The sequence below is a fragment of the Ciconia boyciana genome, chromosome 19 (genome assembly GCF_034638445.1).
Source record: "Ciconia boyciana chromosome 19, ASM3463844v1, whole genome shotgun sequence".
Taxonomy (NCBI): Eukaryota; Metazoa; Chordata; class Aves; order Ciconiiformes; family Ciconiidae; genus Ciconia; species Ciconia boyciana.
Window position 1 is genome coordinate 7748625 of NC_132952.1, and position 13019 is coordinate 7761643.

Below are 13019 nucleotides of genomic sequence, written 5' to 3' on the forward strand. Positions count from 1 at the left end.
GTCTAACTTACCTTCTCTCATTCCATAGAAGAGCTCTCCTTCATATTTCCCACCTTCTTTATATTGCAATATTTCGTGTCCATGGAGCTTTCCAAATACAAACTGACCAGAATAAGTGTTCCTTTGAACCAAATACATGAGAAAGTTAAAAACAGAAAGAAACAACAAATCTGTCAGTTTGATTTTTTTTATATATTTAGGGTTCACCAATAAGTGATACTTTACTTACAGAGCACGAATAGAAGACGTTCTAAAAGCCTAGAAGTTTATAATGAACAACTACTTTTTTTTTTTTTTTACTATTAATGCTGTCTAATGAAGACTATAAACATGCTCATTCAGTCTATATTTTAAAACTAATGAATCATAATCCTTCTGGTCTTTAAAACTGGCAGTGATGTGTTAAAAATAAAAGATTCATAGTATGTTCTTTTATGGTTAAGGAATGTATAAAAGTACTTGAATTTCATAGTCACCTTAACAGGTTTTTGATGGCATGTACTCATTCAAATATTCTGTGTCAAAGCCTGAAAAATCAGCTGCTTTAGCACTAAAAGTACTCTACTGTGAATTTCCTGATGTACATGTGATCTTAGAATGACAGATAACTATTTTTCTGTCAAGTATTTACCTGATTTACTTATATAATACACTATATTCATGCAGTCGCTCTTTATTTTCTGTCAGCCTTACAGATTGTCGACTAAAGGGGTTAGGCGGGTGGAGAAGTCACTGACTTACCTGTACAGGAATAAACAGAAACAGGAGAAATTCCTTTCTGGAGCAAACTACTGGAACAGATCGTTAATCAACAAACTTCTTTCTGCTCAGGATGCTAGGAGAAAGATATATTCATTGAAACATTCCCTTGGTAAATCATGCATGAGATGTCCCTCCATAATGGACAGTTTATTCAAGTGCTTTAAATCCGTTAACATCTTTGGCCTGATCTTGTGGAAAACTTCGCATGAGCACAAGTCTGCATACACATGCATCTTTGAAGGACTGAGACTGTTATCAAAAATTGATGATACACGTTTCTGGTTTCTACCATTAACAGATTAGATTAACTTTCTGAGGTGACTGAAAGTTAACCCAGCCTAAACTGAGAGCCAACAAGAAAACCTGAAAACCACAGCTCTTCAATAAACACCACGAAAGACTGACCACTTGGACTAAATCACTTTGGCTGCTTATGATATGTATTCATATAGCAGAATTTAATGGGATTGGGATTTATTTGGTTTTTTTAAAGGGTATGTAATAGTTACAGGCCCACCTGTCGATGCCCAATATTGAAATCCATTCCCCATAATGTCTCCATTGACAAACCTGCCCTCATAATAACTTTCATCTTTAAAGAACAGCTTGTCCTGACCTAGAAAATAAAACAGTACTTCCAACCCCTTTTAACAGGCAAACGTCCACCTGTTTTCAACTCAAAAGTTGAAACTTTCTCATATTTTTCTCCCGTATATGATTAAATTTACATCTATGTATTGTTAGCACCTTCACATGCTTTAGACTTTCTTAAGACTTACTATCTTAGCATCTAAACATTGACCCCGGTTGAAGGGATCTACAAAGTATATACAAGGCAGAAATCCTAAATCCATTAAATCAAGTTTTTCCCTGTTGACTCTAACAGAACAGAATGGAATCACAGTTTTTAAACCTCTTGAAGGCAAGGATCTGACTTTCACAGCAGTCTGTAAGCTCTACAGCTATGCTAGTTTTACAGGTCATGATCACTTACTGTGCTGTGTAAAAAGGCGGGATCTATTTGCCACCTTCTTCTGTCTTATAGCATGCAAAAGGTTTAAAGACTACAAATGACACTTTTTTTATAAAAAGGGGAAACTAATGGATTGTTGCAAGCTCAATTCATTTATGCTCCTCAGGTCAGGGCCCTGACTACACCCAATGGGCCCCAATTCCTCTGACAAGACCCACCTGAGGCCTCCACGCACACCCCTGCCCATCATGTTGAAAAAGAGGACAACTGAAATTATTTAAACAAAACAGAAAGACTAGGTTGAATATTGAATAGCTAGTAATACAAAAGTAAAGGCACTAATTTTACTCAGGGATACCTATTTTAAAAGTTCAGTATGAACAACGTTTACCTGAAGATAAATATATTACTTTGCTTACTATTTATACTCACTTTACATTGTAATGGGAACTCAGGCTCTTAAATATCTAAAGGTCCTTACGAGCGTTACAGACTACACAGAAACAGCCAGAAGCCAAAGCATTAGCGACTACACTACCTTTGCACAAAACAGGAACGCTAGCATAGAACATAAAGCAAACCCACAAGAGGAAAAGCGTTTGTATTTACATTAGGATAAGAAACACAGGAGCGAGGGCTTAGCGTCTCTTCGTCTTAACGAGAGACCGGACTTCGCGGTGGGAGGAGACTCCTCCTCGCCCCTCCAGGCGAGGGGCCAGGCTGAGGCGGCACCGCGCGGGAGGCCCGCGCGGCGGTGTCCGCCTCGGGGAAGGCTCGCTGCCACAGGCATGGCGAGGCGAGGCGAGGCGAGGCGGGAAGATGGCAGGGGCCTAGACCTAGGCTCACCGCGCCCTCGCCGCTGCCGCTCCCGCCCTCACAGCCCGCCGCCGCCCCGCCATCTGCCCCGCGCAGGCCCCGGGCGCCGGACCGCGCCAACAGCCTCCTCGCGCTCATTGGCTGCGCGGGAGCGAGGGGCGGGGCGAGCCGCCCCCTGAGGGAAGCAGAGCGGGCCCGCGCCTGCGCGGCCGCTAAAGGGCGCGGAACGCGCACCAGGGTGGGGAGGGCAGCGCCGTGTGCTCGGTCCCTGCTGGCTGCGTGCCGCCCTCGGCGCGGCCCTGAGGGCGCGCTTCTTCTGCCGCTAGCGCAGCGGCTGCCCGCAGGCGGGACCACAGCAGCAGCCGCCTCTCCCTCCCTCCCGCCCTGCTTCCCCTGCCCGTGCTCACACGCGCCGCCACCCACCTCCCTCCTCACTGCTCGGCGCCGCGGCAACGCCCACTTCCCCCCCGCGGGGCCAATGGCGGGGCAGTGCCGAGTCTTCGTCCCGCCCCCTCTTGCCCCGGAAGCAGAAGTGACTGTCTCCCCGCCAGTGGCGCCATATTGGGTTTTGTGGAAGTGGGGGGAGGGGGGACGGAAGGAAGAACCCGGCTTGGGCGTCTGTGAGTAGCTGGTGCCCCGCGTCGGCGCCCGGGGGCCCGGCCGCAGCCGAGGGCGGGCGAGAGGGGAGAGCAGCGCAGAGCAGAGCAGAGCAGAGCTGGCGCCTCCGGGCTGGTGGGCGTGGAGGCAGCTCGGCGGGCGGAGGCGGTGACAGTCCGCGGGCGGGAGGGTGCCTTGAGCGAGGGGCCCCTCCGGCAGCGCGGGGGCTTCTTCGGGCTCGGCGACCGCTGCCGCATCCGCGGCCTAGGCGCCTCGGCGGGCCGCGCTGCCGGTCGCTGCCTCTCGGCTGCGGGGACCGCGGGGCTGCTGGCGGGCGCGCTGGGCCGGCCTCCCGCGGCCTGCCGGAGGGCTCGTTTTCCCTCTCGCCAAGCCGGTGCCTGTCCTAGCGCTGTTCCCGCCCCTCCTTCCCCTCAGCGGGCCCCGCTCCTGCCTCGAGGGCCTCTGTGCCAAAACAGTGCCAACCTTCGCGCGCCTCGATTTGTTCCAGGGTGTCTTGTGTTGCTGTTGTCCCGCAGCGCTCGGTCTTAACTAGCGCTCAGGGTACGTGAAGTCCGCGTTTCCGGGTAAACGCAAGAAGCGCCGGCGCCAGGCAGCTCCTGCTGTCCAGACGGTAGTGAGGTTCTGGCAGAGCAGACTGCTGGTGTAATGCATAAAATTAAACAGTGTCTTTTTTAGGATAAGAAACACCACTTTGCACGACCAGTGGGTTATTCTCCTGTGGCTGTCTGTTCACCCTGTTAATAAATCACTTCAGCGTGTTGCTCTTCAGAGACGTTTCCTCTGTGAGATAAGGCAACTTGTATGAGCAGTAATCTGTTTTTGCTAGTTATGTGCTTCATTTGTATTTTAAATTTAAGAAAAATCTATATCATGGTCAGAGTTGTCTGAAACTTCTGTACCTCTCTGTATGTGATGATGCGAGGCATAAATTAAATGTCTTTACTGCCTCAGGTCCTGTCCTTCTTAAGAACTCAGTGATACAGTGGTATTTGTAATGGTATTATCGTAACAATTGTGGTAAAAAGCATAATTGTTGAAGGTCATGCATTCACCTACTTGGTATTTTTCAGCAGAGAAAAACGTTTTAATACAGTTTAGTTTTAGTAGCAGTCTGTATTCTGCTAGTAGCAAACTATTCAATTGTTTGTTATATTAATCTTTGCATATCTTTCTGATTATTGGCTTTGCTGAAATGGCTGAAGGGTTGTCATAACTAATTGCGCTGAACAGTAAAGTCTTATGTTACATTATGAAAGAGGGATTTCTACTGTTTCGATTTAATTATTCCCTTAAACCGATGAAATCTGACTTGTGTTCTTAACTGTAAACTACCTTCAAAGCAATGCCAAAGACTGCTTTTCTTGGTAATAGTCGAATTACATATGTTCTTTAAGTAAATGTTTTAAAGTGATAAGAAAAATTAACTCAAATTCTAAACTGTCATGTGAGGTACTTCAGTCCACGCTACTTAAACTGAGCCAGTGAGAGGTTTCTTTTCAGTAAAACAGGCGGTGCTAGCCGGTTGTATTTCTTGGTCTGCTATAGAAGAACTATATGTATGATAAACAATCATACATAATCACATATAATGTAATTTTTTTACACCAAGCAAAATGCCTACTCCATCATAAAGCCATCAGTAGCCTTACATATGTGATTCTTCACTTGATCTGCATAGGTTAACATTTACAAGATTGTACTGTTAGGTCTACTTATAGCCCATACTTGCTATGGGCGTATCTGTAAAATTATTTTTGAGAATATGAGAGTTTTTATGTTCGCGATCTCTAGAGAATTGCTATCTGATCAATAGATTGAATATCTTTTTGTTATGGCTTTATACTTCAGGACATTTCAAAAAAACCCCAAAATAAAGCACAAAATGATGCTCAGCTAATAATGCTGAGTAACTTCTTTCTTCTGCAGTGCAGTGAACGGGGAGAATAATAATTACTTCCCTTTGCCTGTAATGAAAAAGTCTATATCTATATTCTATGAGTTTCTATTTGATTTTTTTTCCTTTTTAGCTATAGCTTGAATTAAAGTGGACTGCAGCTCCTGAAGCCTCATAATGAATCCCCTTGTCTTTTGAAGTGTAACAGGACTCCTTTTTTCTACTTACTAATTGTTCCACAGGATGTAGTTTTCAGATGTTTACAGAAAAAATATACAACTTTAAGGGTCTGTGCCTCCCCAGATTGTCCTTGGTCTCAAATTATTTTTTGCAGCAGTCACTGTATTGCAGCATCTAAGATAATTTACATTTTTCTGATTTATGTTTCACATATCTTTATTATCATCTGAGGCTCTTGAGATATTAATATAGGGCTGAAACTACTCCCACTATCCCAGAGTTATGTAGTCCCACCCACAGATGAGGACTCCAGGAAGTAATGACAGGGATTGCTGTTGGTGATGTGGCAAAAATGTTTCTGTTTAGAATCCATTTTATTTTGTTTGTTTTATATCTTGAAGTGAACTGTAAAACTTTGCTGAGCTTAACTGAAAAGAAAACTAAAGATCTTAAATTAGTAGCAGACGCATGTACTAAAAACTAATTGCCATGGTTAATTTTTTACCTGAGTTCAGAATCCTGGCCCCTTTACTATACAATTTTGCTCATGCATACAATTTTTCTGTGACTGCTAAGCTCTTCCCGTTCAAGAGACAGATAAAGTCATTGAATAATTCTAGCAGTGGGCAGTGTTTTGGTTTAGGCACTTCTGGTAGAGACTTTTTGTCTGTAACCACGCATGCACGGAGTCCTGAACTTAAACTTCTTCGCTATCTAGTTACGCAGTATTTAAAAATCCTAAGCAGCTTTTAAAAAAATATTTATTTTGGTTTTGTTCTTTGCCTTTAGAAACTGAGGTGACAGGAAGGTGGTGCTGCAGTTCATATATCAATGCTTAGATGTTATAACTCAGCTCCTGCCTTCTCAAGGTGAAGATGTCTAACAAGGCTCATTCCTGCATTTCTGTATGGATTTGTTTTTCCCCTCCCTAAAATGGATTGGATCCTGTCTTGCCTTTGTAAAATACCCTGTTCTTTGCTTTCTTGGCAATTTCTTTTGGAAATTAATTTCTTCTGAAATATATGTCCTCTCTTTAAGAATACTTCATTACAAATAATTCATTTCAAACAGGGCAATCCAAAAGAGTATCATATGTAAATGCTGGTTCAGATAATGTACTGTAAAGCTTCACTGAGGTTAGATTTTTGTTTTAAATGTTACCAATGTATCACGTTTTGTTTCCACAGCAACCATGTCAGAAGGGGACAGTATTGGTGAGTCTGTTCATGGAAAGCCTTCTGTGGTCTATAGATTTTTCTCAAGACTTGGACAGGTTGGTTTTCTGTAGGGTTTTTCTGAGTCCATTAGAAGCAGGTCTCAGTGCAGCTTCTTAAACTTGTTACTTCTTGGATGAGTTGTTGAAATACTAAAATCTGTACAAAACATTTATTTTGAAGCCTTTCAAAAATAGATAACAAATATTATAATACATAGCTTAATGGGATACTTAATGTGCATATATGTGACATTGCACTGTGAAAATATATGTTGTTATTGTCAAAAATTAGGAGTCACTTCAGATTTCATGTCAGATTCATCTTACGGAGGGTAAACTTGAGTAAAATATTGAAAATTTAAATTCCTTTACACGATGCCCCAAGCATTAGGAATTTTTTTTTTTGCCTTTGTAAAAATATAGAACTTTTCAAATGCTTGTAAGTATGTTTATGTTTAATTAAGTTTATTTGTAATAAAGAATACAATGTTTCACGTTACTCTCCTTCCCAAAATACTCTTCACAAATGCTTACTATTTCTAATGCCACCCTGTAATAAACATTATTCATTGTGCATCATGTATGTTACAGATATACACTTTATATTTCTTCCTAGATCTACCAATCCTGGTTAGACAAATCTACTCCATATACTGCAGTGCGATGGATTGTAACTTTGGGTCTCAGTTTTATCTACATGATTAGAGTTTATTTACTGCAGGTAAGAAAACTGCATTTACTGCTAAAGTAGTTTTAGGTATCATTTCTGTTCTATTTTTTTGTGTTAAGAGAGTTTTTGAAGTATGGTATTTACTTTGGAATTACATATGGTATCACTTAGCACACAGTAGAAGGTAAACCAGTCTGAACAAAGAACACATCTTGTTGGTGTTAAACTTACTGCTTCAGAATGGAGAATGTGGAATGCTTGAGGATATTAATCTGATGGCAACAGAAAGTGGAAATACTCCATTAGTTCTGATGAAATTACATAATAAACCTCTGAAAATTTTGTTGCAATTAAGTTTTTATTTTTAATGCTGTGTAACAACATGTTCAGGAGGCAGTGGTTACCTTCTGTCATGCAAACCATAAAGAATTGCTTTTTCAGCATTTTTATCACTGCAGGCCAGTGGCAGACTGTTTCTCCGCTAATCAGATGCCTCTGTTTCATGCCAATCTGCAATTTGGTTAAGAACTTGAGAATTGTTATTCCCAAACCCTGAAGATTATACATTGAATGTGAAAGCTGTGCAAGTGATAGTAATAGGAAGATTTAAGAGACTGAAGCCTGCAAAAATGATTTTAAAAAGTGATGGGTTTATGCTGTTTACTTCTTTTATGCTGGTTTTATGATGTCTTCATCTTGAACATAGAGGCCGGATGCCTGAGAAAAGCTTTCATATTAATTCTGTCAGTACATGAGGGATTTGCACTAGTGTCGTGTTCTAAGGCTTGTTTTGATTAATATATTAGGTTTACAGTAGGATACCTTGGAAAACATGTAGCTTAAAAAGGCTAATAGATTTTTTTTTTTTTAATCTTGCTTATTTGTAGTACAGTAAATTTAGCCAGTATTTAGGTAGCTTTAAATGAAAACTGTTACATATGTTATCTGTCAGTACACAAATAAAAGAAATAGATTCATAAAGGTGATTTCATCTTTTGATAGTCAGAATGCTTATTTTATATAGTGAGAATTTTTAATGTTGTTTTTTTAATGAGTCCAGAAAACTTTTGGTGTTAACGTGAGGATGTAGAAAAGCACTTCTCAAGGAAGCAAAAAATCAGGTTGTTTGATCTTGTTGAAAAATCAGTACCTGAAAATGGTTTTCAGGAAGACTTTAATCTTAGCTCTTTTTTCCTCCCTGCTTCAGGGTTGGTACATTGTGACATATGCCTTGGGAATCTACCATCTAAATCTCTTCATAGCTTTCTTGTCGCCAAAGGTAGACCCCTCTTTAATGGAAGATTCAGGTATGATGAATAGTTCATTTTGCAATAATTTTGAACTTAGTCAAACTTCCAGCTCTTTTTGTCTCATACAGTAGTGTAAAGATGTGCAATTTTAGCATGACATTGTATTTTTAGACTTGCAAAAAATCTATACAACTTGACATCAGGAGTTACTATAAAATCTGTCTCTCTTTTTTTCAGGACTTGAACATATTCCATATTCTGTTAGTTTTCTATGTTTTGAAGGAAGGTTTATGTGACTTAAGTTTTCCCCAGAATAACTCAAGTGACCTGGCACTCATTTCTGTTACCTATTTTCTTTTGGGAAATCAATGTTAAATTACATTAAAACAGCCACTGTAACTGGAATCTCTGTGTAACAGTGAAAGCTCTTTTTTTTTTTTTTAAGTTAAAAAACAAAAAAAAATCTGGAGTCCAAATAGTGTGGAGAATTAGTGTGAGGGGGTTTGTGGTTTTTGGTTTTTTTTCTGTTTTTTTCAGATGATGGTCCTTCTTTACCTACAAGGCAAAATGAAGAATTTCGGCCTTTCATTAGAAGGCTCCCAGAGTTTAAATTCTGGTGAGTGGATCCATCTGCCCATGCTTTGTTTTTGAAAAATAGAAATATCTACATGAAATTAGTGGTAGCTGGGGTTCAAGGATTAATTGTTAATATTATTTTTAAGGCACTCTGCCACTAAAGGAATCCTGGTTGCTATGGCATGTACATTCTTCGAGGCTTTCAACGTTCCTGTTTTTTGGCCAATCCTTGTGATGTACTTCATTATGCTATTTTGTATCACTATGAAGAGGCAAATCAAGGTAACTTGCCAAGAATAGATAGTAGCGTTTGTGATGTCAGAATTTACAGTATTGATCCAAACTGTCCATCCAGTTGAGCACTTCGGAGGTATTAAATGTATTGCACACACTCCTTTACTAGAGGAACTTGAACAACTAACACTTGAACATTAGTTCAAGTGTTGCATATTTGCAGATTTGAGCAAATATTGACAATGGGAAACAAAAATACTTGGTAAAAGAAGTCTTCATACACTACATGACAGAATTTTATGCTTGCTTTGAAAAGGTTTCGATCCTAGAATTCATTATGTGTTTTTTATATGGATGAGTTTTAGAATTTCTCATCCACTTCCTTTCTTCAGTTAACTATAGCTATTTTTAATGAAGAGGTTTTGTAGGATCTCTGATGGGTGAAAAGGAAAGTTCTGACTAGTTGATACAAGAAAGTAGATGGGGAGAAGGGGGAGAAGAACACAGGCAAGTCATTCAGACCATTTTTAACAAATTACTTGTCGTTTGTTGGCATTTTAAAAGGAGAACCAATTTTATTCCCAGACATTCAGAATCTTGGATAGGTACTGTTACTCAAAGTTGTAAATTAAAGATTAAAGGGTAGTAAAGAATTAATACTTGTATACTCTCTCCAGTTTCCTGTGATTCCCCCAATGAGTAATCCTCACTGTACTGTATAAGTTGTTGGGTATATCCAAATCTGAGATTTATAAGATTGGGCTCATACCCCTATTTTGATGTAAACTGGCATCTGATTAGCTATTTCATTACCTTTACAATACCGAAGAACTGTCTTTCTAGAGGGCTTTGTAATTTACAATGTATATTATAAAACATTTTTGTAAATATTAGGTAAGTTTCTTGCCTCAAAAACCGATCTTTTCTCTTTACAGCACATGATAAAGTACAGATATATACCCTTCACACATGGCAAGAGGAAATACAAAGGGAAAGAAGATGTGGGAAAGACCTTTGCTAGCTAGAAGATGCAATCAAGCTGTTGACCAACTCTACTTCTAACTAAAGGAACAGTTTTGAGCCATTGTAACAATGCCTTTTCTCTTCATAAAAAACGATTAACAGAGTGGTGACAAAGCAGTTGAATTTCCATTGTAAGAGGAACTTGCTATTTTTATCTGAAAGATCAGTTTCTTGAAGAAACTGGCATTCTAACCAAATTGCATTGAGTTTATTATCTTTTGTAAGAAGTTGGAGAAACTTCGGATAATCCCATGGATTTGGGATAATGTATTTCTTTCAAGATCCATTGCACTGGAGAGATTAATGGCTTAGAGTTGGATGTTTTTACGTAGTTCTCCTGCTCAATATCACCCTGAAGTGCTGTGCACATATGTGGAGGAAAAACGTAAGATGGCACACATGATGCTGTTTTCTGCTTCATGGCCGTGTGCTATTTTCATAGAAAAATACAGTAGACCTAAATAGATGCAAAACTTAAGCCAGTTTCTTAAATGCATGGTATTTCTGAGTTATAAGCAAACAAATATAGATAGGAATAAGAAATCTACTGAACTATGGGTTTTGCAGTAGGGAAAAAATACTCATATAGCTTCTAAAGTAACTCATTTGTGTTGGGTTTTAATGCCAGTTTCACCATTACATCTCCCAGCAGATGCTAAAATTGGGCTCTTTCATGATGACTCAAAACTTTGTTCAAACTCTATCACAATTTCCTTTGAGGATCTGGAATTATAAATATATATATTTTAATTGTCATTAGTTGGAGTTTCTTTCATACTTAAGGGTTTCTTGATTAATTTAAGCTGATTTCGTGCAGCCCCTTCAGAATATTCCCAAACTGGCCATAGCAGACAAACGGTGTGGGTTTTAACACAGCTTTTCATTTTCTATGAGGAAAAAAAAAAAAGATAAATGACCTGCATGTAAACTTTTTCATGTGATAAAACTGCAGTTTTATTAAGTGACTTTTTAATTCCAAAATTTATTAAAAGACAGTGTCCCCCTTTACTTGTTCTCTATCTTTATATACATATATTGATCTAACAGTATTTATGGCTCCTTTTCAATAATGGTTACCCTCAATTTATCTTCATGCAATGCCTTTTTCAACTCTTCAGGGAGCATTCCCTTGCAGAAAGTAGGAAAAGATTAGCTCTTTGAAGATTCTGAATGGAGAATAGTGGCAACTTCAACAGACACCTAATTGGAAAATGTATGTAGGAACCCTTTCATCTGATTTTGTCAAATGAAGTCATTATGGAGCTCTGGAATTCAGCCTTCAGTAATCCTGGGAAAATGACAGGTAGTTTTAGTTCACATTGACCTGTTGTTTTTGTTTGTTTGCATATGTTTGTTTTATTAGCAGTGTGGAAACTAATAATGTCAAAATTTAAAATTATGGAAACACAGTATTCAGAAAGGGCCTTATAAAAGTACCAGTCATGGATGCTTGCGGTTCGTTGCCTAAAAATCTGAAAGCCCTGACTTGGAGAAGCTGTCTTCAGGTTTGCTGGAGTTTCTGAATAATAGGGGCAAATCAGGGAGAAAAATATGTTTATTATGTTTATTAATGTTGAAATTAGCAACTGGGATGACTCCTACTAAACAACAGTGTGTTAATGACAGCCATTGCAAATTAGACATTTTTACCTCCACTTAATTTTGAACTTCAGTAGCAGCTGGAGATTAATGCCTTCTCATTCTTAGGTAGGCATAGATGCTCTACATTCAGTGGGATTAACAGTTTTCAAATATGGATTGTAGAAGATGTTGGGATAATGGCATAGTTCCCTAGCTGACTCTCAGCATGCAATGGCCAGACAAATTTGATGGCATTTTGTTAAACTGTGCTCAATTTTTATCAATTACAAGTGCTAAAAATAAATTACCCTTACGGAATGCATGAAAAACTTGGCTTGACAACTTCACAGATACTTCCCAGTCATCGACTGCTTCCTATTTGTTTTTATGTGCAACTAAATGTTTTTTTCCTTGCTGTTTTCTTACTAAGGAGATCAGGCAGTGATTTCCTTAGGTAGTCATGTTTTGATTCGTGATACGGACCATTTTTCTTCCACTGTTGCCTTGACAGTTTTAAATAGGTGAGGGATGCCTGCAGGTTTCCTGGTGTAAGAAAGGGATGGAAAATCACTTTTGTACAGTAATGATGAAGTGTTTGCTTAGTTGCCAGCAACTGTTTTTTATTCCATTTATAGATATGATGAAAAGTCAGACTAATTTTATTGGAATTTTTATGATAACACTTGGAGATTTAATTATTAACTAGCTAACCAGGATCTCTGCAGTACAAATAACCATCTTAAAAGTGCTCTTACTGTAGTGCTCTTACTGTAGCATGCCTCCCCCTGCCACCCCAAGTCCGTATTCGGTGCCATTTGTGAAAGATTTATTGAAACGGTAACTCATGATCCACAGAGGGAATCATCTGGCTTTTTCTCCCCATCTGTATTTAAAGAATACAAATAAATTCATCTTGTACACTTTCTATCATGCAAGAATGACAAGGTGTGTTAACAACTAACAATCTTCTCTTTCCCTGCTGCTCCAAATACTTGTATAACTGAACTAATAATAACTTACGGGAATAAACCTTGATGAGGCGATGCTGCTGAATCCCTCCTCCTTTATACTCTAAAATATTGGCTTAGCTGAAATAGCCCCTATTGCCATAAAGCAGGGAGAGGGTCTTGTGGCTGGTCAGCTTCTTCCTTGTCTGTGTCAGACTGTAGAAAACACCGGACAAACATTAAACTGTGTTATAAAACTAACGTTTTATAGTGGAGCTT

General features: G+C 39.3%; 1 protein-coding gene and 1 long non-coding RNA gene across 14 annotated transcripts in view; one reads left to right on the plus strand and one right to left on the minus strand.

Moving 5' to 3' along the window:
• The window catches only part of LOC140661719 (uncharacterized), a 56237-nt gene extending 53245 nt beyond the window's left edge, over nt 1-2992 (minus strand). For 2 of the 7 annotated variants that reach the window (XR_012045858.1, XR_012045857.1), the window contains exons 1-3: nt 2345-2959; nt 742-835; nt 12-121 (exon numbers count right to left, since the gene is read on the minus strand). This is a non-coding gene — a long non-coding RNA (uncharacterized lncRNA). The other 5 variants (XR_012045856.1, XR_012045853.1, XR_012045854.1 and 2 more) reach the window with 4 other exon arrangements.
• Nucleotides 2993-3104: 112 nt separating this feature from the next.
• On the plus strand, nt 3105-12836 carry RER1 (retention in endoplasmic reticulum sorting receptor 1). Of its 7 annotated transcripts, XM_072884292.1 has the most exons (9): nt 3154-3171; nt 3657-3709; nt 6033-6112; nt 6431-6516; nt 7076-7180; nt 8337-8436; nt 8917-8995; nt 9102-9237; nt 10125-12836. In XM_072884292.1, the coding sequence occupies exons 4-9, from the start codon at nt 6436-6438 to the stop codon at nt 10212-10214; spliced, it is 591 nt and encodes a 196-aa protein (XP_072740393.1). In that variant the 5' UTR covers nt 3154-3171; nt 3657-3709; nt 6033-6112; nt 6431-6435; the 3' UTR covers nt 10215-12836. The 7 variants fall into 7 exon arrangements, with proteins under 7 accessions (XP_072740391.1, XP_072740392.1, XP_072740390.1 ...); XM_072884291.1 differs by lacking the exon at nt 3657-3709 and having other exon boundaries at nt 3114-3171; XM_072884289.1 differs by lacking the exon at nt 6033-6112 and having other exon boundaries at nt 3150-3171; nt 3584-3709.
• Nucleotides 12837-13019: the final 183 nt, after the last annotated feature.

Bases quoted from the DNA above. Each gene is read 5' to 3' on its own strand.
- RER1 (XM_072884290.1), top strand. From the start codon at position 6,436: ATGTCAGAAGGGGACAGTATTGGTGAGTCTGTTCATGGAAAGCCTTCT. The intron at 7,181-8,336 runs GTAAGAAAACTG...TCCCTGCTTCAG, and splicing joins TTAGAGTTTATTTACTGCAG to GGTTGGTACATTGTGACATA. The intron at 8,996-9,101 runs GTGAGTGGATCC...ATTATTTTTAAG, and splicing joins CTCCCAGAGTTTAAATTCTG to GCACTCTGCCACTAAAGGAA.